At 46.1% G+C, this 22823-nt stretch overlaps 1 protein-coding gene across 3 annotated transcripts in view; it reads right to left on the bottom strand.

Moving 5' to 3' along the window:
* crtac1b (cartilage acidic protein 1b) overlaps positions 1–22398 on the bottom strand; it is a 325818-nt gene extending 303420 nt beyond the window's left edge. For all 3 annotated transcript variants that reach the window (XM_059947159.1, XM_059947158.1, XM_059947157.1), the window contains exons 1-2: positions 22280–22398; positions 21563–21860 (exon numbers count right to left, since the gene is read on the bottom strand). In XM_059947159.1, the coding sequence (XP_059803142.1) occupies positions 21563–21756 (194 nt within the window). In that variant the 5' untranslated portion in view covers positions 21757–21860; positions 22280–22398. The remainder of the gene's footprint in view (positions 1–21562; positions 21861–22279) is intronic.
* Between the last annotated feature and the right edge of the window lie 425 nt (positions 22399–22823).

The following is a 22823-nucleotide window of genomic DNA, read 5'->3' on the forward strand; positions in this document are numbered from 1 at the left end:
CAGTGAAGGGAGAGTGGCCGCCAGCCGGCCTCACTGACTCAGTGAGTGAGACTGCTCAGCACCTGAGCGTTGCAGCTCAGAGGGGAGAATATAGGAAGAGAATGCACAGGGCGCGGGTGTACCTGGGTGTACCTGGAGCCGTGCAGCAGCTGATAAATCCATCCCTAACTGTCTCACAAACATTTGTTTGCATGTATACCATGTCCACAAGTCGAGCATTCATAACCCATAGAGGGTCTCTACTGGCTTCTGATACAAAATTAATGACTTGTGTACGATACAGAGGCTAAAAATATCCAACTTTGCAGATAACACTAAATTTGGAGGAAAGGTAGACGAGGAAAGTTATTGTGTGAAGACACAAGAGACTGGAGCAATATTCTCCCTCTGATCCTTCTCATGTCTTCCCAGTGTTGTGCCCTTTCCAATACACACCTTCTACTCACTTTCTTCCCCTTCTCCCTCCTGGTCTGCCCACCTGGGGAAGGTAATCTCCTTCCAGCAGATGATGTGATCTTCTGGGATTCATCCTCTGCTGTCTCTTGCATCTCTACACTGGTGTCTACAACTACCTTCCTCAGTCTCTTCCATTCCTCCAGGTATAATAACGTCTGCAAAGTTGGACATTCCAGCCGGTGCCCACATATTTAACCCATCAGCTCTCTTCTCTACTCCATCTGGTCCCGGTTCCACCTCAGCTAGGTTTACAACCAAGATGGAGTCACATCACCACAGAGGTGCGGGCAGAACGTAGGCCCATAAATTCACCCCTGTTCTGGAGGAGTTGTTTGATGGGAGAACAGGCTCACTGAGGTGAAGTAAAATCCACTGGAGGAACTCAGTGGATCAAACAACATCTGTGGGGGGGGGAGGGGGGGAGAGTGGGAGGAAGAGGTATGGTCAATGGTTCGGGTTGAAACCCTGCAACAGAGCAGACACAAGATCAGAAACATCAGCAGTTACGTCCCTCCAAAGAAGCCTCGCGACCCAGAGTTTCTCCAGTGGGTCCAGATTCCAGCAGCTTCACCAGGATGAACAAGGAACCTTTTACACCCGTTGCAGGAAGGCATAGAGGGCCTTTAGGCCCCAGTTATAGGAAAAGGTTGGACTTCATTCCCTAGACCACAGGAGCATAAGGGGAGATTTGATGGAGGTATACAAAATTATGAGGGGTATAGATAGGGTAACTGCAAGCTGGCTTTTTCCACTGAGGTTTGGGTGAGACTAGAACTAGAGATTATTGGTGAAGATTGAAAGGTAAATACTTAAGGGGAACCTGAACGAAAACTTCTTCACTCAGAGGGTGATGGGAGTGTGGAACTGCAAGCGGAAGTAGTGGATGCGGGTTTGATTGCAACTTTTAAGATTTTAAAAATAAGATAGACTTGGATAAGTACTTGGCTGGGAGGGGCATGGAGGGCTATGGTCCAGGTGCAGATTGATGGGACTGGGTAGAATAATGTTTTGGCATGGATTAGATGGGCTGAAGGGCTTGTTTCTGTGCTGTAAAGCTCTAAGAGTACCTGTGAACCCCTCCAAGAGTGAGGTGGGGGAGGTGGAGAGAGATTGGGTGTTCGTGGTAAAAATAAGCCAGTTGGGATCAAGGAGCTGGAAACCTGGAAAGTGGGAAGTGGATGGACCAGGGAGTGAAAGGATGGAGTCAATGGAGGGAGAGGTGACAGCAGTGGGGAAAGATACAGCTGAGACAATGGTGCAGCCAAGACAGTTGGGTTGTAGACTCCAGACAGAAGGTAAGAATAGGCTATGTGGGTTGGTGGTGGTGGGGGAGGAGGGGGGAGAAAGGAGTCTAGATGTTGTGGAGGGGACATCTGGGAAAGAAAATCCACAATAGAGGTACAGACGGACGGGGGGCTCACTCCATAAAGCAAGCACCTCAATTCATTTCACAAAGAGCTTCTCGCACGATGAGTTCCAGTAAGTTAAGACTGCTGCTGTTCAAACAAACCTAAACATTTCCAATTTAAACAGTTCAACAGAAAAATCCTTCATTAATTTAGAATGAAACCACGTAGCGTATCCCTGCAATTTTAATTGCATTTTTTTGGTTTTATTGTAGACTTCACCGAAGTGTAATGGACAGGGAGATAACCACATGTCCCAGGGCATGTATTCTGTAATGAGGTGTCTGTGGGAAGTGGGGTGGAGAGGTGATTTGTAGACCCCCCCCCCCACACACACACTCCATTAGGAGGCTGTGAATGTGTAATATCCAGGATTTATGTTCAGCATGCATCTCTTGGAATTAAAGTATTCCTGCAGCCCATTGCTGCTGGTTTATACCAATTCATGATCTTTTTTTTTTATTAGTGGACAGATATGTGAATTTCCTTCAAATGCTTATCTTATGACTGTCACACAGAAGGATATGTTGAGCAAGCTAGGGAGCAGAGGAAGGTGAGAGGTGACTCAGTTGAGGTGTACAAGATGATAGGAGGCACAGAGGTGCCAGGGGCACTGGAGACTATGCTGGGATGGGTGCCTGTCTCTCCTGTTGATGCTGCTCTCCAGTGTTCACCCCCCCACCCAGAAGGTAAACTGGACTGTCTTCATCCGTTGCTGACCCAGCGCAAGAAGAGGAACTGCTCCCAGCCTGTTCTTGCCGAAACCTGGCTCCAGGACAAGATCCCGTAGTGAACCATCAATCTTCAGGCCACGCCACTCAAAGACTTGTGCTGATGCTATCGTGTGACTGTATGTGCTATCATAACTGTGTGTGGCCGAATGGTTTGCAGCTTGGCTCCGGAGGAATGCTGGTAAATGACATTTAAACTTGGATTCGAGTGGATAGCCAGAGACTTTTTCACCAGGGCAGAAATGGCCAATACAAAGAGGCACTATTTTAACATGATTGGAGGTAAGTATGAGGGAGATGTCAGAGGTAAGTTCTTTACAGAGGGTGGCGGGTGTGTGGAACACCCTGCCAGGGGTGATGGTAGAGGCAGATACATTAGGGACATTTAAGAAACTCTTAGGTAGGCTCATGGACGATAGAAAAATGGAGGCCATGTAGGAGAGAAATGTTAGATTGATCTTACAGTAGGTTAAAGCATCAGCACAACACTGTGGACTGAAGGGCCTGTACTATACTGTCGTGTTCTATGTTCTACATCCCAGGATACATTGAAAAGCTCTCGTTGTCCCAGAGAAGGAGGCCTCTCTCTTACGTGATCAAACGCTCGCTCATGGGGAGGACTACCTGTGCAAGCCCTGCTCTTGAGTAGGGATCAGCACCTGAAGGACAAGTCATGAAATTTTTTTTTTTATGTGGCAGAGTACAGTGCAAGACGTAAAAATTATTGTGTTACAAATACAAATGGATAACGCAAAGGAAGAATTACTGAGGTAGTGTTCAAGATGGCTGAGGGGAAGAAGCCATTTCTGAAACACTGAGTATGTGTCTTCAGGCTCCTGGACCTCCTCCTTGATGGTAGCAATGAGAAGAGGGCAAGTTCTAATGGATAACACTTTCTTGAGGCATTGTCTACTGAAGATGCCTTTGAAGGTGGGGAGGCTAGTGCCCATGATGGAGCTGATTGAGTCTACAACCCTCTGTGGCCTCTTGCGACCCTGTGCAGCGGCACCTCTTCAGTGTGTCATTCACTGTGTGACCAGGAACAGGATCACCACAAACAAACTGTGGTGTGGTAATAAAAATTCAGCGTGGCAGTGTTGCGGTTAGCGCAACGCTTCGCGGTATCAGCGGCCCAGCTTCAATTTCCATCATGGTCTGTAAGGAGTCTGTACGTTCTCCCCACGACTGTGTGGGTTTCCTCCCACAGTCCAAAAACATCCCGGTTGGTAGGTTCATTGGTCATTGTAAATTGTCGAGGGTTGCTGGGTGGTGTGGCTCAAAGGGCTGGAAGAACCTGTTCCACAGTGTATCTCAATAAACAAGACAAAATCCCCTCATGCATTCCCATCGGGAACAAAGACATGAGGGACCCCAGAAACTGGAATCTGATGCAGGATTTCAAACCAAAATTGACAATTCCTTCACACCCCTCATTCATCTCCACACACACACACCATCACTCTCCCAGACTCCTCCAGCAGATCACACCTGGGACAGATGTGGTTCTACCTTCATTGCCTCAAAGTCAACAAAGTCTCCACCAGCTCCAGAAGGCAGCAGCTCACTTGGGCAGATCACTTGAAGCTGCACTCAAGGCAGGTGGAGAGGGTTCCACAGCACTGTAGGTGTGAGGGCCTTGTGGCATCAGGAGGTGAAGAGTCAGGCAGGTTAGAAGGTGGGCACCAGGGGCAGTGGGCCAGGTCTAGTACAGTGCACACATCCAAACAGCTCAATAAACTACCCCAGTTCAGGTATCTGATCATTCCTGCATCTGTGTTTGCTTCACAAGGTTCAACCTCGACTTTACGTGCCTGTGGTCCTCAGGGGCACTTATTGAGGAGAAATGATTGCAGATGTCACTAGTGCAGTTCCAGCGAGGACAGATATTGGCACTCGATTAGTCAAAGAGTCTACATCCATTATTGGAGAGTTCTCAATCAATAGAGGGATATTTGTCCGCTGGCTTCTATCTGAAATTCATTTGAAGAGCCTCGTTGTCATGGTAGCGTGTTTATCAGAAGGCAAACACAAGCGTATACAAGGATCCCACCGCACTCCCCTAGTTTGCTGCCTCTATCAAACCCATTCCAACACTGCCACCATTACTACCTCCGATACATCTTCCTGCTTCCCACATCCTCTTTGCCAATTCCTTTCTGCACCCAATCAGCTGCCAACTGATCTGTGTCTCTCTGGCATAAAGGCAGCACAGAGCGCTGAACACAGAAGAGGACGAGCCCGTCACCTCATCATGTCTGCTCCCAACACAATGTCAAAGTAAACTTCTGTTTGCACCTGATCCATAATCCCTCCATTCTTTACACATCTAAAAACCACTCATATCTGTTTTTTCTATCAGCCACCCTGGGCAGCCCATTCCAAGCACTCACCTCTGTGCAAAACAAAAACTTGCCCAGCATATCTCTTTTAAACTTCTGCCCACACCTTAAATGTATATTCTCTAGTATTTGACTTACCACACTGGGGGGGGGGGGGGGGAAGAGAAGAAATATTCTGACTATCAAACTTATTTATACCACTCAGAAAGTTATAATTCTATCAGGCCTTTTCTCAGTCTCTGATGCGCCAATAAAAACATCCCAAGTTTGCCCCGCCTCTTATTATGGCCCACACCTTCTCATCCAGGCATTATCAGAAGGAGGCTCTTCCAGATCATCTCCGAAGCCTCCCCATCCTTCCTGTAATGGAGCAATCAGAACGACACACAGTGAACAGAGACCTTCCAACACTCCTGCATCACACCCTGGACCGTTTTTCAATTTCCCCAGAACAATGATGTTCTCGACAGCAGCTTCATGCAGCACCTTCCCTCTCCGGTGTCCAATGATTCCCTGAAGCACCATTCATTCATATGAAGCAAGCAGCATCCATCATAACAGAATTTAGGCCATTTGGCCCACTGAGACTACTACCCTATTCAATCATGACTGATTTATTGTCTCTCTCAACCCTATTGCCTTGCCTCCTTCCCTCAACTTTGATGTCCTTACTAATCAAGAATCTATCAACCTCTGCTTAAAATATATCCAATGACTTAGTCTTCACAGCCATCTGTGTCAATGAATTCCACAGATTCTCCACCATCTGGTTAAAGTTATTCCTCCTCATCTCTGCTCTAAGGAGATGTTTTGAGCCATCTGTTTTGAGGCTGTGCCCTTTGTCCTAGACTCCCTCTCTGTTAGAAACACCCTCTACACATCCACTCTGTCTAGGTCTTTCAATATTCAATAAGTATCAATGAGATCGAGATCCCTTCCCCCCTCCATTCTTCTAAACTTCAGTGAATACAGCCCCAGAGCCATCAAATTTCACCCCCCCCCCCACCCACTGCCACCACCCAGGCCATGTCCCCTTCTCGCTACTGCCATCAGGTAGGAGGTACGGGAGCCATAAGTCCCACACAACCAAGTTCAGAAACAATTAGCCTTCAACCATCAGGCTCCGGATTCAGTAAAATCACTCACCACAACTCCGAACTGATTCTACAATCTACAGGCTCACTTTCAAGAACTCTTTATAACTCACAATCTCACTTATCTTTATTTGCACAGTTTACTTTCTGTTGCACATTGGTTGTTCTGGCAATCTCTCTTGTAAAATTCTATTAAATTTCTTTTTTCCCTACAAATGCCTGCAGGTAAATGAATCTCATAAGGTAATATACAGTATAAACAATAGATTGTGTGGGTGCTGGAGTATATGTACTTTGAAAGTGAACTTACGTTGAACTGAGGGTCTGAAGACAGTGTTGGGAAGAGGACACGGGCTGAGCTGTTCCTCCTTGGGGCAAGGAGCCAAAACACACATTCTGTGCGGTAATGTTCCATGGTTTGGTCAAAGGCTAATGAGTAAAATCACAAACATGAGAAAGCCAGCAGATGCTGGTAACCTAAAGCAACACACACAACATACTGGAGGAACACAGCAGGCCAGGCAGAGCCTACGGAAAACTGTAAACAGTCGACGTTTCGGGCTGAGACTTGTGGGATCATCTGCTGAAGGTCCACAGGTGTTGGGAGGATTGAGGACCTGGTCTGCCAGATGGGGTACCAACCAAGCAAGCAGCTTTCCCTGAATGTCAAGGTTCAAGGAGTCAGACATCCAAGCAACTGGCGAGGATTCCATCACACTCCCGTCTTGTGCCTTGATAGTTAAGTTTTGGGGAGACAGGAGGTGACGCAGATTCAGATTCATTTATCACGTGTACATCAAAAACACATTATTGAAATGCGTTGTATGCATAAACAACCAACACAGTCTAAGGATGTGCTGGGGGCAGCCCGCGAGTCTCGCCACACATACTGACGCCAACAAAGCAAATGGTCAAAACTCAACAAAACAGAACAGCAGCATCCAAACACAGGAGCAAAACAAGCTCCATTCCATACGCGCAAACACACAGTTCTCCAGCCCCAGAACAGGTCATCTCCACCCTCCGGTGGACTCGCAGACTCAGACACTAAGCCTTCTACTTTCCCCAGAGGAAATCCTTTCCTAACACTTAAGATTGAAGGCTCAAAGTTGATCAGAAGTCCATAAGTCAAGGCTTTGTGACAGGAGCCCTGAAGTTGTAGCTACCTCACTCTCACATCCAAGCAGGACCCAGAGCACAAGGCAGCAGAATGTCCAACTACAGCAAACATGTTCTTGCATACAGTGCAGAAGTAGGGCACTTGCCAAAAGGATGTGATTAAACACAGGAGTTTTTGCAGAGGCTGGAAAACTTAACACACACAAAATGCTGGAGGAACTCAGCAAGTCAGGCAGCAACTATGAAGAATAACCAGTCAACGCCTCAGGCCGAGACCCTCCGTCCAGTCCAGAAAAAGAAGGTGGGGGAAGGAAGGGAAAGGAAATACAAGCTGGCAGGTGATAGATGAGACCTGGTAAGGGGAAGGTAGGTTGGTAGGGAGATGTAGTAAAAAGCTAGGAGGTGATTGGTGGGAAAAGTAAAGAGCTGAAGGAGGATTCTGATAGGAGAGGAGAGTGGACCATGGGAGAAAGGGGAGGAGGATGGGCGGCAGACAAAGGTGATAAGAAGGGAAGTGGTAAGAGTGTAGCCAGAATGAGGAACAGAAAAAGAGAGGAGGGAGGAGAAATTACTGGAAGTTAGCATAAACATTGATTTCTTTGTCAGGTTGGAGGATATTCAGACAGAATGAGGTTTGGCTTCTCCAACATGAGAGTGACCTCGTTGTGGCTGTAGAGGAGGCCATTGACTGTCATGTCGGAATGGTAATGGTGGTTGTTAGATTGGGTGTAGAACAGATTGATGACTGGAGGGTGTGAATTAAGAGATTCAAAAAGTCACTGTCATAGAGTACTACAGCACAAAAATCCCTTCGGTCCATCTGGACAATGCCAGATTCTTGATCTGCCTGGTGCCGTTGACTTGTACCTAGACCATAGACCTCCATACCCCTCCCCTCTACGTACCTGTCCAAATTTCTTTTAATTCCTGAAATCAAACCCACATCCACCACTTCGACAGGCAGTTCATTTCACACTCGCAACAGCCTCTGAGTGAAGTTGCCCCTCATGTTCCCCTTAAATATTGCACCTTTCACAGTTAACTCATGACTTCTAGTTTCAGTCCTACCCAACAACAGTGAAAAAAGTCTGCTTGCATTTACCCTATCTATACCCCTAATTTGTATACTTCAATTAAATCTCCTCATTTTTACACTCTGGGGAATAACATCTATTCAATCTTCCTCTGTAACTCAATTCTTCAAGTCATGGCAACATTCTTGTAAATACTCTCTGCACTTTTTCCTATCTTATTGATATCGCTCCTGTAGGTCGTTGACCAAAACTGCACACAATGCTCCAAATTAGGCCTCAATGTCTTATACAAATTCAACACAACATCCTCTCTCCTCTGCTCAATACTTTTGATTTATGAAGATCAATTTTTCAGAAGCTTTCTTTATAGCCCTAACTAATGGAAACACCACTTTCCAGGAATCATGGATCTGTATTCTCAGATCCTTCTGTTCTACTGCCCTTCTCAGTGCCCGGCTGGTCACCGCGCAACTCCTCAACATGAGGAAATCTGCAGATGCTGGAAATTCATGCAACACACACACAAAATGCTGGTGGAACACAGCAGGCCAGGCAGCATCTATAGGAAGTACAGTCGACGTTTCGGGCCAAGACCTGATGAAGGGTGTTGGCCTGAAACTTCAACTGTACTTCTTCCTATAGATGCTGCCTGGCCTGCTGCATTCCACCAGCATTTTGTGTGTGCCATGCAAGTCCTATCCTGCTTTGTCCTTCTAAAGTGCACCACCTCACACTTGTCTGTATTAAATTCTATCTGCTATTATTCTGCCCATTTTTCCAACTGGTCCAGATCCCACTGCAAATTTTGATAGTCTTCTTTGCTGTCAACTACACCCCCAGTCTTGGTGCCATCCACAAATGTGCTGATCCAGTTAATTACATTATTATCTAAATTAATGATATAGATGTCAAACAACGAAGGACCCAGCATCAATCCCTGCTACACTCCACTACTCACGGGCCTCCAGTCAGAGAATCAACCATTAATTACCACTTCTCCCATAAAGCCAGTGTCTAATCCAATTCACTACCACATCTTGAATAGAAAGAGACTGAACCTTCTAGACCAAGCTCCCATGCAGGACCTTGTCAAATGCCTTAATGAAGTCCTTGTAGACAACGTTCACTGTCTTGCCTTCATCCACTTTCCTCATAAACTCCTCAAAAAATTCTAAGATTGGTTAGACATAACCAATCATGTCAACTGTCAATCAGTCCCTCTCAATCCATATACTTATATATCCAGTCCTTTCGAATACCTTCCAATGATTTACTCACTACTGTTGACAAACTCACCAACCTATGATTTCCTGGCATATTCTTCGTGCCTTTCTTAAATAACAGAACAACGTTAGCTATCCTCCAGCACCTAGTCATGGCTGAGGACATCTTAGCTATCTCTGCTAGGGCCGTGCAATTTCTACACTACCCCCTTCTGTCATGAGTCTTTCAGGCCTCTGGGGCTTCTTGCCTTCCCCGAGCTCCTGTACTTAACTGTCTTAACTAGAGTCGCCAAGCCCTTGTGCTTTCTCCTTAATCTTGTCAAGTTAATGGTGACTGGCACGGGTTTTCTGCATTCTATGATTATTTGTTGCAGACCCCCGTTTTGTGCTCATTGTGGGGTCCTTGCATTCAGAATAATTTGTCTCACAGAGTCACTCGCTCATGCCACTTATGTTCCGTTGAAATTCCTATGTATAACCTTTTGTTTTCGCTGAGACACAAGTCTGTCGTTCCTCTGCACCTGCATTCAGTCGTTGCCAAGGCTCACTGTGACACCCACAGGGTCCAAGGGAACGCCATTTCAGACCCTGGGGATTTGCCTCAAGACCGCAAACACTTCCTCCTCTAATCTGTGTAGGGTCCATGACTTTGTTGCTGCTTTGCCTCACCTCAGAAGATTGTGTTCATCTTCTAAGTAAATATAGATGCAAAAAAAATCCACTTACGATCTCCCCCATCTCCGTCAGACTGGAGAGGCATTGGATAGGGCAGGAAATATTTTCCCTACAATGTAGGAGGCTGAGGAGTGAACTTATCGAAGCCTGATGAAGCATCCTAGCCTGAAAAATTAATTGTGTACTCTGCTTCATTGTTAGAGTCGTAGAAAACCGCAGCACAGAAACAGGCCCTTCAGCCCATCTAGTCTGTGCCAAAACATTTAACCTGTCTATTGACCTGCACCCAGACCATATCCCTCCACAACCCTTCCATCCATGTACCTATCCAAACTTCCTTTACACGTTGAAACCGAGCCCACATCCGCTACTTGCGCTGGTAGCTTGTTCCATTCTCAGACTGTTAGTGAAATTTCCCCTCATGTTCCCATTAAACATTTCACCTTTCACCATTAACCCATAACCTCTAGTTGTAGTGTCACCCAACCTCAGGGTAAATGCAAACGCGATTTTTCCGCTACCTATACTCCTCATAATTATGTATACCTCCATCAAGTCTCCCCTTAATCTCTACGTTCCAGGGAATAAAATTCTAACCTGTTCTACCTTTCATTATAACTCAGGCATCCAGTCTCAACAACTGTGACACCACTTGCAATGAATTACAGATTCCCAGATCCATTTGTTGTACTGCTCTTGTCAGTGCCCTACTGCTTACTTCGTAAGACGTACCCTAGTTGATCCTCCCAAATTGCAACATCTCGCACTTGTCTACGTTAAACTCCAACTGCCATTTTTCAGCCCTTTTTTTCCAGCTGCTCCAGACTTCACTGCAACTCACAACAATTCCTTGCTGTCCACTACACCCCAACTTTGATTCATCTGCAAGTTTGCTGATCCAGTTAACCACATCATCAGATTGTTCATATAGATGACAAACAACAACAGACCCAGCCCCAACCCCTGTGGCACTCCACTAGGTACAGGCCTCCAGTCAGAGAGTCTGCTACCTCCTTCTGACCTCTCCGGCAAAGTCAATGTCTGATTCAACTTACTACATGCCAAATGATTGAACCTTCTTGACCAATCTCCCATTTGGGACTTAGTCAAATGCCTTGGTAGTGTCCACATAGACAGTATCCACAGCTTTAAAAAAAAATCCATTTAAGATCTCAGCTATCTCTTTTGGCTCCATGCATAGATTACCATTTTGATATTCCAGAGGACCAATTTTCTCCCTTGCAATCTTTTTGCTCCTAACATATTTTTCAAAGCCCTTGCTCCTAGATTCTCCTTGGTCTTGTCTGCAAACTTACTCCTCCTTTTAGTCCTTCTGGTTTCTTCTTAAGATGCTGCCTGACTTGCTGAGCTCCTCTAGCATTTTGTGTTTGTTGCTCGGTTTCCAGCAGCTCTTGGATTTATGGCCTTATATAAGTTTATAATATCATAATAGTTCAAGTTCAACTTTAATTGTCATTCAACTATGCATGAATACAGCCGAATGAAACCGCATTCCTCTGGGGCCAAGGTACAAAACAGTGCCAACAGTTACACACAGCACACATAATTAGGATAGCAATTACAAAAAAAAAAATTAAAATATAGCCCAGGAATTGTGACACCAGTACAGTGCAAAGACAGTTAGTATAAATTCTCAGTAAAAATTGCAAAATTTGGAGTAATGAGATGATGTTCATGGGTTTATGGACAATTCAGAAATCTGACAATGGAGGTGAAGCTTTTCCTAATTCACTGAGGGCCAGGCGGTATCTGTGGAGGAAATGGGCAAATGAGTCCTGAAGAAAGGTCTCAAGCTGAAACATTGATTATCCGCAGATGCTGCCTGGCTTTGACTTCATCCAGCACTTTGTGAGCTGTTCTTTCAATGAACTGTTCATTTTACCAACTTGTCAGCTCTTACTCCCATCACCTTGTAAACATTTGGTCTCAGTGTTCCCACCAACGGTCTCAGTCATTTACCCCGACCCACATGATGCTTCTTGTCACTCCACGGCCCCTGCCACTGAAACCATTCCTCCTCATTTTCACATCAGAACTTTCTGTGATTCTGAATACCTCTATTACAGCTCCATTAAGCCCGGAAGAAAAGCTTTTGCATTTCACTCACGTCGTTCACAAGCATGGGACTTGCCAAGGACCTCGCTGCCGGTGAAATACTTTAATGTTGCATCCGCTCTTGTTACATCGGGAAAAACTGCACGTGGTGTGTTCATACCAAGATCCCAGAAACAACAGTGGGATGGTGAATCATGAGGGATCCCATACACCCTGCTCAAGGACAGTTTGTCCCACTCCCATCAGGGAGGAGGCTACATAACATCCAGACCAGAACTGCCAGACTCCCTTTTGACCCAACTGCCCCTTAAACACCTTTATTGCCTCTTCCACCGCCACCCCTAGCAATGCATTCCAAGCTACCACTGTTCTCTGCAAAAAAAAACATATCCTGCCCATCTCCTTTAAACTTAACCCAACCCCTCATCTTCGATGCACGTCCTCTAAGATTTGGCATCGCCACCCTGGGGGAAAGATTCTGCCCGCCTACCCTATTCGATGGCCCTCAGATTTTATAAATCTTCTTCAGGAATGTTAGTTGCATTCCCTCTTGCACAGACCCTGCCTGACATGTGGAGGGTTGAAATACTTTTATTTCTTTATCCCTGATTATCTGGTTGTGGTTTTAGCAATGCTAACTGAGGAGCAAGTATTGATCACGTCACTGTACAGCAAAATCACACCACAGCATCAGTGGAATTCAGATAAGACAATAAGAAATGGAGCATGTTTAGGCCATTTTGGCCCATTGAATCTGCTCCACCATTCCATCCTGGCTGACTTATTACCCCTCTCAATCCCCTTCCCTGCCTTCTGTCATAACCCTTTGACACCCAGACTAATCACAAACCTATCGATCTCCGCTTTAAATATACCCAATGACTTGGACTCAACAGCTGTCTGAGGCAATGAATTCCACAGATTCACCACCCTCTGGCAAAAGAAATTCCCCCTCACCTCTGATCTAAATGATCTATTCCGAGGCTGTGCCCTCTGATCCCAGATGCAACCACAACAGGAAACATCCTCTCCACATCCACTCTATCTAGACCTTTCAATATTTGATAGGTTTCAGTGAGACACCCAACCCCCCCCCCCCTTTCATCTTCTAAACTCCAGCCAGTGCAGGACCAGAGCTGTCAAACACTGCTCACACGTTAGCTTTTCCCATTGATGGAATCATCCTCGTGAACCCCCTCAGGACCTTCTCCAATGCCATCATCTGATATGGTCGAGGGGAACCCATGCAGCCACAGGGAGACCATGCAAACTCCACAAAGACAGCACCGGAGGCGGGCATTGAACCCGGGTCTCTGGGGGCCATGTAGCAGAGGCTCTACCCACTGTGCAAGGTGCTTCACTGACATAGATGGCTGTGCAATTATTTTCTTAGATAGGGGCCTCCAAAACTGCTCACAGTACTCCAAGTGCAGTCTGACCAATGCCTTGTAAACCCTCAGCATCACATCCTTACTCTTATATTCTAGTCCTCTTGAAGTGGATGCTAACGTTGCATCCGGTCCCTCACCAGAAACTCAGCCTGCAAGTTAACCTTTAGGGAACCCTGCACGAGGACCCAAGTCCCTTTGCACCTCAGATCTATCTGAGAAAGACCTTGAGAGTGCAGTTGGCACTGAGTACGACAGGACAATCTCCACATGGAACATCCTGGCACTTTTGCATCAACCTATCGGGTGCATTATAGCTTAGTACAGCAACTACTTGACCTCCACATCATGGTACACAGGGTACAGCAGGTACAGCCACGGCCACACGGACCCGGAGACCCAAGTTCGCTGTCTGTGTGGAGTTTGCACAGTCTCCCTGTGACTGCATGGGCTTGCCTCCGGTGCTCCAGTTTCCTCCTACATAACAACGATGTGTGGGGTTGGTGGGTTAATTGGCCACAGCAAGTACGAGTTTTGGGCAGATTCGGTATGTCACCTAAAATCCTGACAAACTCCTACAGATGCACGGTGAAGAGAATCCTGACTGGTTGTATCACAGCCTGGTATGGAAACACCGATGCCCAGGAATGGAAAATGCTACAAAATTTAGTGGATACTGCCCAGTCCATCACGGGAAAAGTCCTTCCCACCATTGAGCACATTTACAAGGAGCGCGTTCATGTGGGCAGCATGGTAGTACAGCATTACCACATCGCTTTTTAGTACGGGTGACCCCGGTTCAATTCCCAGCACTGCCTGTAAAGAATCCTTGTGACTGTGTGGGTTTCCTCCCACAGTCCGAGGACATACAGGTTGGTAGGGTAATTGATCATTGTAAATTGTCCCCTGGTTAAGCTAGGATTAAGTTGGGGGACTGCTAGGGCTGTGGTTTGAAGGGCCGGAATGGCCTGCTACGTACAGCATCCATCATTAAGGACCTTCACCATCCAGGCCACGCACTCTTCTCACATGGGTCCAGGTTCAGGAACACAATTACTCCTCAAGCATCAGGTTCCTGAACCAATATCAATCACTTCACTCAACACTGAACACAACCTTTGGACTCGTTTTCAAGGGCTCCACAACTCATGCTCTTGGTATTTCTTTTTATCTATCTATCCATTTATTTCTAACTTCTTTGTGTTTGCATAGTTTGCCTTCTTTTACACTTCGGTTGTTTGTCAGTCTTTGTGCGAGGCTTTCCTCTGATCCTATTGTACTTTGTTCTACTGTGAATGTCTGTGAGAAAATGAATTCCAGCATAGCCTATGGTGTCATATACGTACTATGACAATAAATAGACTTGGAACTGTAAATTGTCCTCACGTGTGGGTGTATTAGGATGTGTAAATAGGTACTTGTTGGTCAGTACAGTTGTGATGGGCTGAAGGGCCTGCTTTGTGCTATACAACTCTGAAACACTTCATTCCATGCAGGTGCATCTCCTCTACACGTTCCCTGTTCCCAAAGCCTTTTCTGATCTACAAAACACCTTGCAAGGATTATGGTGATCCATTTCCTGCTCAGGTGCAAGAAAAGTCACTCTGGAGCCAAGTAACAAATAGCTTGGAGTTCTGCTAGTTTTGTCCCGAGGGCTTTCCCCTCGGGGGTAGCAGACCCTGAGCTGCTGAATTGCCTGCTTCAAAACCATGACTTGCCCAATGTCACATTCGATGATGTTCAACTCAGTGGAACCGATCCTTTTCTTTTTACTCTTGTGGCACGTCAACTAACAACTATACCGGGAGGTCAGGCCCAGCAGCTGAGCATAAAACAGCTCTGACTGGGAGGGGCTGTGGTGCTTCTGAATTCTGCTCCTCAGTCCCCAGCATTAACTTGCTTCATCCACAGTTTTATCTTTAAAGCAACAGCAACTTGTGCGAAGGAAGGAAATCAGCTGGTCAGGCAGCACTTGTAGAGGGGAGTAAGCAGTCGACATTCCGGGGCTTGACACTTCATCCGGACTGGAAAGCAAAGGGAAAAAGACCATTCACCTTCTTTTTCCACCTTCCTTTCCAGTCCTGATGAAGGATCTAGCCCCAAAGCATCAACTGCTTGTCTCCTCCATAAATGTTGCCTGATCTGTTGAGTTCCTCCATTATTTTGTGTGTGTTGCTCTGGAATTCTAGCATCTGCAGAATCTCGTGTGTCTATTATCTTTAAAGCACAAAGCGGTTCCCCCGACCTGAGTCGGTGTGTACTGAGAGCTTGCTGCTCACCTTCTATCCCAGAGAGATTTAAAGATTTGCTTCATTTGTCACACATACAGTACATTGAAACAGTGAAATGCATTTGTGTCAATGACCGTCACAATCCAAGGATGTCCTGGGGGTAGCCCACAAGCGTTACCATACGTCCAGCAACAATGTAAACATAGAAAACCTACAGCACAGTACAGGCCCTTCGGCCCACAAAGCTGTGCTGAACATGTCCTTACCTTAGAACTACCCAGGCTTTACCCACAGCCCTCTATTTTTCTAAGTTCCATGTAGCCATCCAGAAGTCTCTTACACTTACCCCTGACATCTCCTCTGTACCTAGCACCTTCAAACTGTGCCCTCTCGTGCTAGCCATTTCAGCCCTGGGGAAAAGCCTCTGACTATCCACACCATCCATGCCTCTCAACAACTTGTATGCCCATAACTTACAAACTCTAACCTGTACGTCTTTAGAATGTGGAAGAAAAGCAGAGCACACAAAGGAAAGCCACAGTTGCAAGCAGAATGTACAAACTCCTTACAGACAGCAGAGAGAATGGAACTCTAATCCCAGGCTCTGTACAGTAGCCACTACACTACAGCAGTCCCTGGCCTAGACTCACAGACGTGTGCCTCCAACCTCCGGGTTAGGCAACCTCCATCTTTGACCTTCGGATTTCAGTATTAACCGATTGATGAGGACAGGGTGGCAAACATCTTAAACGAGAGTGCTGAATCCTGATTTCTTTGCAAAGACTGGAGGGCCAGTTACTGGGTGTATTGAATGATACATAGAATAATAGAGTTCGGTCTTTGCGGAGCACAATACGACATTAAACAAACTGTACCTGCATACACCTCCTTCCACTCACCGCCTTTCCATGCACCTGTCTAAACACTTCCATCATATTTGCTCGCAGCACCAGCCCATTCCAGTCACACCTCGTAAAAGCAAAACTTGCCCCGGATATCTCCCCTAAACCTTCCTTTTTAAGACAATTTAAAAGAACCAAGGAGTCTAGGATCAGTGCAGGAAAGTGACACAAAGCCAGCCTTGATCAACGATAGGCAGGCTTGAAGGGAGGACGGTCTTCCATTGCTTAGAACCCAGAACAGTACAGGTCCTTCAGCCCACAAGCCTTGTGCTGAGATTTTAACCTATTCTAAGATGGATCTAACTCTTCCCCACCACATGGTCTTCCATTTTTCTTTCACCCATGTGCCTTTCTAAAACTCTCTTAATGTCCCTAATGTACTGGCATCTACAACCACAACAACCCCACCAGCAGAGCAGACTATGCGCCCACTGCTCCGCTAATATGTACTGCTTCAGTCCCTGTGACTCAAAGATACGTTTCTGGAAGGGCACCTGCCATCGTTACCAATTGTGTCTGATCCTGAACAGTCAAACAGATCAACGGATGAACTGCGTCATTCCTTACATAAGGAAAGCACCTTGGCCTGGAGGACTCAGCGGCTCAAGAACTTGCTCACCGGCAACTTCGGATGTGCAATAAAGGGCCGTCTTGCCAGAAATGCCCACATGCCTAAAATTACAGAATACACCCTGCTACAAAACAACTAATTTCCCGACATACATCAGCGATATTAAACCTGATCTGAGTGATTCTCACAGAAGCAATGATTTTACATTATTCTTAAATAACAGGAGCACCGACTGTATTTGAGACCCTTTTCCCAATGCTACGGTCTCCACGGTGTACACAGTGACTGACCCTCTGCTGCCTTACTGGTGCATTAGACATATCCATTGCAACAGTGAGTTTCGCCTTGGAATCAAGGAGAACTTTTATTTGTTTGACGCTGCCAAAAACAAAATGCCAAGATGCTTTTTAAGGGTCAAACAATAACAGTCAGTGCGGTTTGGTAATAACATCTCCTCTTCACTGACAATCAACACAGCGCACCTCAAGGATTTGTGCTTAGCCCACTAAAATACTCTCCCCACACTCACGACAGGGGCTAGGCACAACTCAAATGCCATCTATAAATAAATTCATAGATGACGCCACTGTTGTTGGTAAAAACCATAAGTGGTAACGGGGAGGCGTACAGGAATGAGATACATTGACTGGTTGAGCAATGACACAACAGCAAGCTTGCTTTCAATGTCAGCAAGGCCAAGTTTGATTGTGGACTTCAGGTATGGGAAATTGGAGCAACATAGTTCATCAGCAGTAGAAAGTGGGTGCACCATCAAGTTTGTAGATGTCATCATCTCAGAGGATCCACCCTGAGCTCAACATACTGAAGCAGTTTTGAAGAAGGCACGCTGATGGCTATATTGAAGGAGATTTAGTATGTCATCAAAGACCCAGCAAATTTCTACAGATGTGCAATGGAGAGCATTCTGACAGGTTGCATCACCGTCTGGTATGGAGGCTCCAAATCACAGGATGGAAAAAGCTACAGAGGGTTATAAACTCAGCTAGCTCCATCAGGGGCACAACTCTCCCCACCCATTGACACCTTTAAGAGGTGGTGCCTCAAGAAGACAGTATCCATCAATAAAGATCCTCACCTTCCTCATAACTACCATCAGGGAGGAGCCTTAAAACGCACACTCAACGATTCAGGAACAGTGTCTTCCCCTCCACTGACCAGTGAGCATTAGTTTGGTATTCCTTTTTTGCTCTATCTTGTCATTTCTAAAACTTGTCCTTACATTGTACTGCAGCCATGAAGCAACATTTTACATGTCATTTTCAGACAGTGATAATAAACCTAATTCAGCTGACATTTCAAATTGAATTCTAAGGCAGGAAAGGGCAAGTAACTGAGGTATACTCCAAGCATCAAAAAAATCCCTAGTACACTTCAAAGACCAAATAGAAATTGTTTTAGCTCCAGGATCAAAGGAGAGGAGACTCCACGAGAAAAGCAGGAGGCAGCCTCTCCTCACCCTCATTTTGTGCTCATGGGTGGGGGGGTGTTGGACTCCCTCAAGCCAGCAGTTAAATGATGATTAGTCAACATTTGAGCCATAGCACCAAGTGTTCCTGAGCTCAGAACGCAGCAGGCTTCAAAGCAAGTTTATTATCAATGCACATCTGTATCACTACATACAACCCGGAGATTCATTTTCTAGACGGCGTACTCAATAAATCCACCAACTGGCTGTCCAACCAGAGCACAAAAGGTAGCAAACTTTGCTAATACAAAAAGAAATAATAATAAATAAATAAACAAACAAACAAATAAAGCAATAAACATTGAGATGGTGAGCAATAAACACAAAATGCTGGAAGAGCTTAGCATGTCAGACAACATCTATTAAAATATTTTGGGCTGAGAGTTCTTCACAGAGAGTCCATAGGTTGTGGGAACATTTCAGTGACAGGGCAAATGAAGAGGAGTGAAGATATCTCCTTTGGTTCAGGACCCTAATGGTTGAGGGATAATAACAGTTTTGGAACCTGGTGTAGTGAGTCCTGAGGCTCCTGTACCATTCTCCTGGTGGCAGCAGCAAGAGGAGAGCACGTCTTGGGTGGCGGTGGACCCAGAAGATGGATGTCACATTCCTGTGACAGTGTATCATGTAGATGTGCTCAGTGGTTGGGAGAGCTTTACCCATGATGGCCGTATCCCACAGATGAATCCTCAGTCACAAAATCTCCTCACCTTGCTGGTGGCCCGAGACAAGAGGAGCAGGACTCAGCCACCCGACTCCTCAAGCCTGCCCCACCATTCATGGCTGACCTATCCTCGTCCTCGTCCTCACCCCCTCTTCTGAGCCAGGTCCCCGACGATCTCCCTCTTAACTATTTCTAATACTCCCACCTCCACACTTCTCCGCAGTAGAGATTTCAGAGACCCGTCACCTTTGGCGAGAAGTTTCATTGAGCTTCCATGTGAAGTGACCAGCTACATGTTGAGGCTCTAGCCCCTTGTTGGAAGCTCCCGCTAATGGAAGGGGACAGGCTGGGCTGGGCTCTTGCCAGGAGCGGAGGAGGAAGAAGATCTGGAGCTCAGAGCTCTGCTCTTCCAGATACAGGACACACCTCCCTTCACAAACAGACCAGACATTGCAGACCAAGATCCCATATCCGATTCTGAAATAAATCTATTTTAATTTGACAAGCCTGATAACGTTCTCAGGCTGAAGAAAAAAAATACATTTTTGATTAAACATTGCTTGGAGACATAACTATCACACTGATCTAAAATGGTTACATTTGATGCAGGAACCCAGTAGATGGACACACATACACACACACACACAAGCTAAACCAAATCCTATTAAAATATCGCTCATGTACGAAGGATTCCCAGTGTTTTCACCTCCCAAATGTTCAAAGAAACCACTCAGAAAGCGAGCTGATCAATCATGTCCTCTCCCCCACAACCTCCACTCCCAAACATACACACGTACACAAAGAATTGTCTACAGAGCAGCCTGCGAAAATGCCCGTGTCCTATGCTCCTCACACATATAGGATACACGGTGAATCCCAGCAATAGTTTACAAAGGATTCATTCAAGTATTAATTGAATGGAATTAGAGAGCGGGAGCAGGGATCGAGATAGGTGCAAGTAGATTAGAGTTTGAAACCAGCAGTGAGCTGCGAAAGTGATTTTTCACCCTGTTCTCAATCTTACTGAGATCTTGGCAAATTCTCAGTCACTAAATTAGGTTTTTGGAATTTCCAGGTTTCTTAAAAAACTGTATGCAGTGTCAACAGACAGTCATAAGACCAAAATACATAGGAGCAGAAATTAAGCCATTCGGTCCATCGAGTCTGCTCCGCCATTCTGTCATGGCTGATTTATTATCCCTCTCAAACCCATTCTCCCGCCTCCTTTCCATACCAATTAAGAACCTATCAACCTCCGCTTTAAATACCACCCGATGACTTGGCCTCTACAGCTGTTTGTGACAATGAATTCCACAGATTCACCGCCCTCTGGCTAAAGAAATTCCTCCCTCATCTGGTAATGTTGGGAGACATTCAATTTCGACTTCTGTAAGGCAATTTGAACCAGAAGTTGGTTGCCCCCGGATACTTCCCACCCCGTCGGAGCTCCAGAAGTAACCCTCGCGACTGGCGCTCACTCCGCAGCCCCCCGTCTCCGAGAAGCGGAGATACAGAGGGTCGAAAGAAAACCGCGAAGTGTTGCAGAGAGAGAGAGAGATGGAGATGGTGTGAAAAATGTAGAAAACCAGCAGATATGATCTTGGCAGATAGATGGGGCAGAGTCACCAAACCCTGCACAAGAACGGGAAAAAAAACACAAAAAGAAACAGACAGGGAAGAGGCAAGGTTTTGAACCCAAGATCGTCGTACATTGATATCGTGTCGTGCATTAAATATGGGCAATAGTTCGCATCACCAATTAACCCTTAAAAGGAAACTGCTTCCACGCGAACCCGCAGTGTTACTTCATACGAGCATTTCACACAGGCACAGATAGGTATCGACGTACTTATAAACCTCAAAAGAAAAGCCCCTGAACATATATATCCCACGCACATGAGAACATGTATGACCAGAAACAGGCATGACCTTCGACACTTTACATACAAATCCATCTCTCGCACGGAGCAATGTGACTATTCGCCTCTAAGTCTATGCAGAATATTTCGACGCTTGTGTATCACGGGTATTTCCACACATTGTACGAGCACTGACTTCGGGGCTAAATAAAGTTACACTCTAACATATACAAAGGCGTTTTCATTGATGAAGATGTATTTCGCACCCCACCCTGGCCACACACTGACACCGTGTCGGTCACACCTACCCCGCCACCACTATCTCCAGACTTCCGTCGTTGTCCACATCAGTCACGGCCACGCCGTAATTCAGCTGGGTCGGGTTGTTATCGTAATCGGGAGGCAGGAGGGAGTCGGTTGCAGCGGCGAAGATGGGCTCGAGTCTCTGCGGGAGCGCCGGCGGCACCCGGGAGAAGAGAGCGGCCAGCAGGAGAGGCAACATCGCGGCGCGCTTCAGGCTTCAGGGTGGCAGACACAGTGAGAGGGGACACTGGTTAACATTCACCATCCGTGTACCAGGCGCCAGCCACGGTCCGACCACCCCAGCTGCAATTTTAAATCAATTAACAATCAGCAAAAAAAAAGTTCACTTTAAAAATCCATCGTCCCCCCCCCACCACCCCATCCCCGTCGCAAACTTCCAAAAGATGGAAATTATTCCTATTATGTACAGGTTAACCCATTCAATGCAATGCGCTTGAATTTCTCACCATCAGCTTCAATGATGGTTAGAATAATTAGATTCTGGTCTCGGCTTCTTTAAACTTCCCAATTATTAACTTAGAAACTTCATAATTAAACGCACAGAGATGAATTTCTGGTACAACATTTACATTAATATATCTATTTTAAACCCATTTTATACACACAACCAAGTCAGGGCATGTTATTACACTGTTGGGATGGTTTCACATTTCAACAATGGATTTTTTAAGGCTTTGGAAATGAAGGCATCCACTACTTACAGCCGCTCAGTTTCCCAGCACTCTTGCCCACGGAACCACAAACCCACCTCTCCGTCTCTTAATCTGAACCCTACCCTCGCACCGCCTCATGTCTCGTTTTAAGGAATATTCTCCTTATGCAAGATCCTTACATAATATAATATCCAATCAGGTCGCATCTTCGGGTCTGACTGACGCCCACAAATAGATTTGATCCAATCTGATCCGATCTGGTGGGCGGGGTCCCCGTGATGGACATCTGTCAACGGGCAGGCACAGTCGGATCCCATTGAGTCCGGGGTGGGGTTTGGCTGGCGATGAGCTAAGTGGGCGTTCCCACAAGATGGGAACTTGGGTGGGTGATGGGATTTGTTCAGCTCGAGCGGGAAGAGGGCTGGGCGTTTTGTCGCCGTTATGCAACTTCTGATGTCTTGTGGATGAGACTTCACTCCTTAAGATCGATATTTCAGTTGATTTGTTTCAAGAAGAAAACCAACACTTTACAAGTTCGACTTTATTGTCATCTAACTCTACATACATACAACCACGTTCCTCCAGCCCACAG

This window comes from Hypanus sabinus, chromosome 22, assembly GCF_030144855.1.
Source record: "Hypanus sabinus isolate sHypSab1 chromosome 22, sHypSab1.hap1, whole genome shotgun sequence".
Taxonomy (NCBI): domain Eukaryota; kingdom Metazoa; phylum Chordata; class Chondrichthyes; order Myliobatiformes; family Dasyatidae; genus Hypanus; species Hypanus sabinus.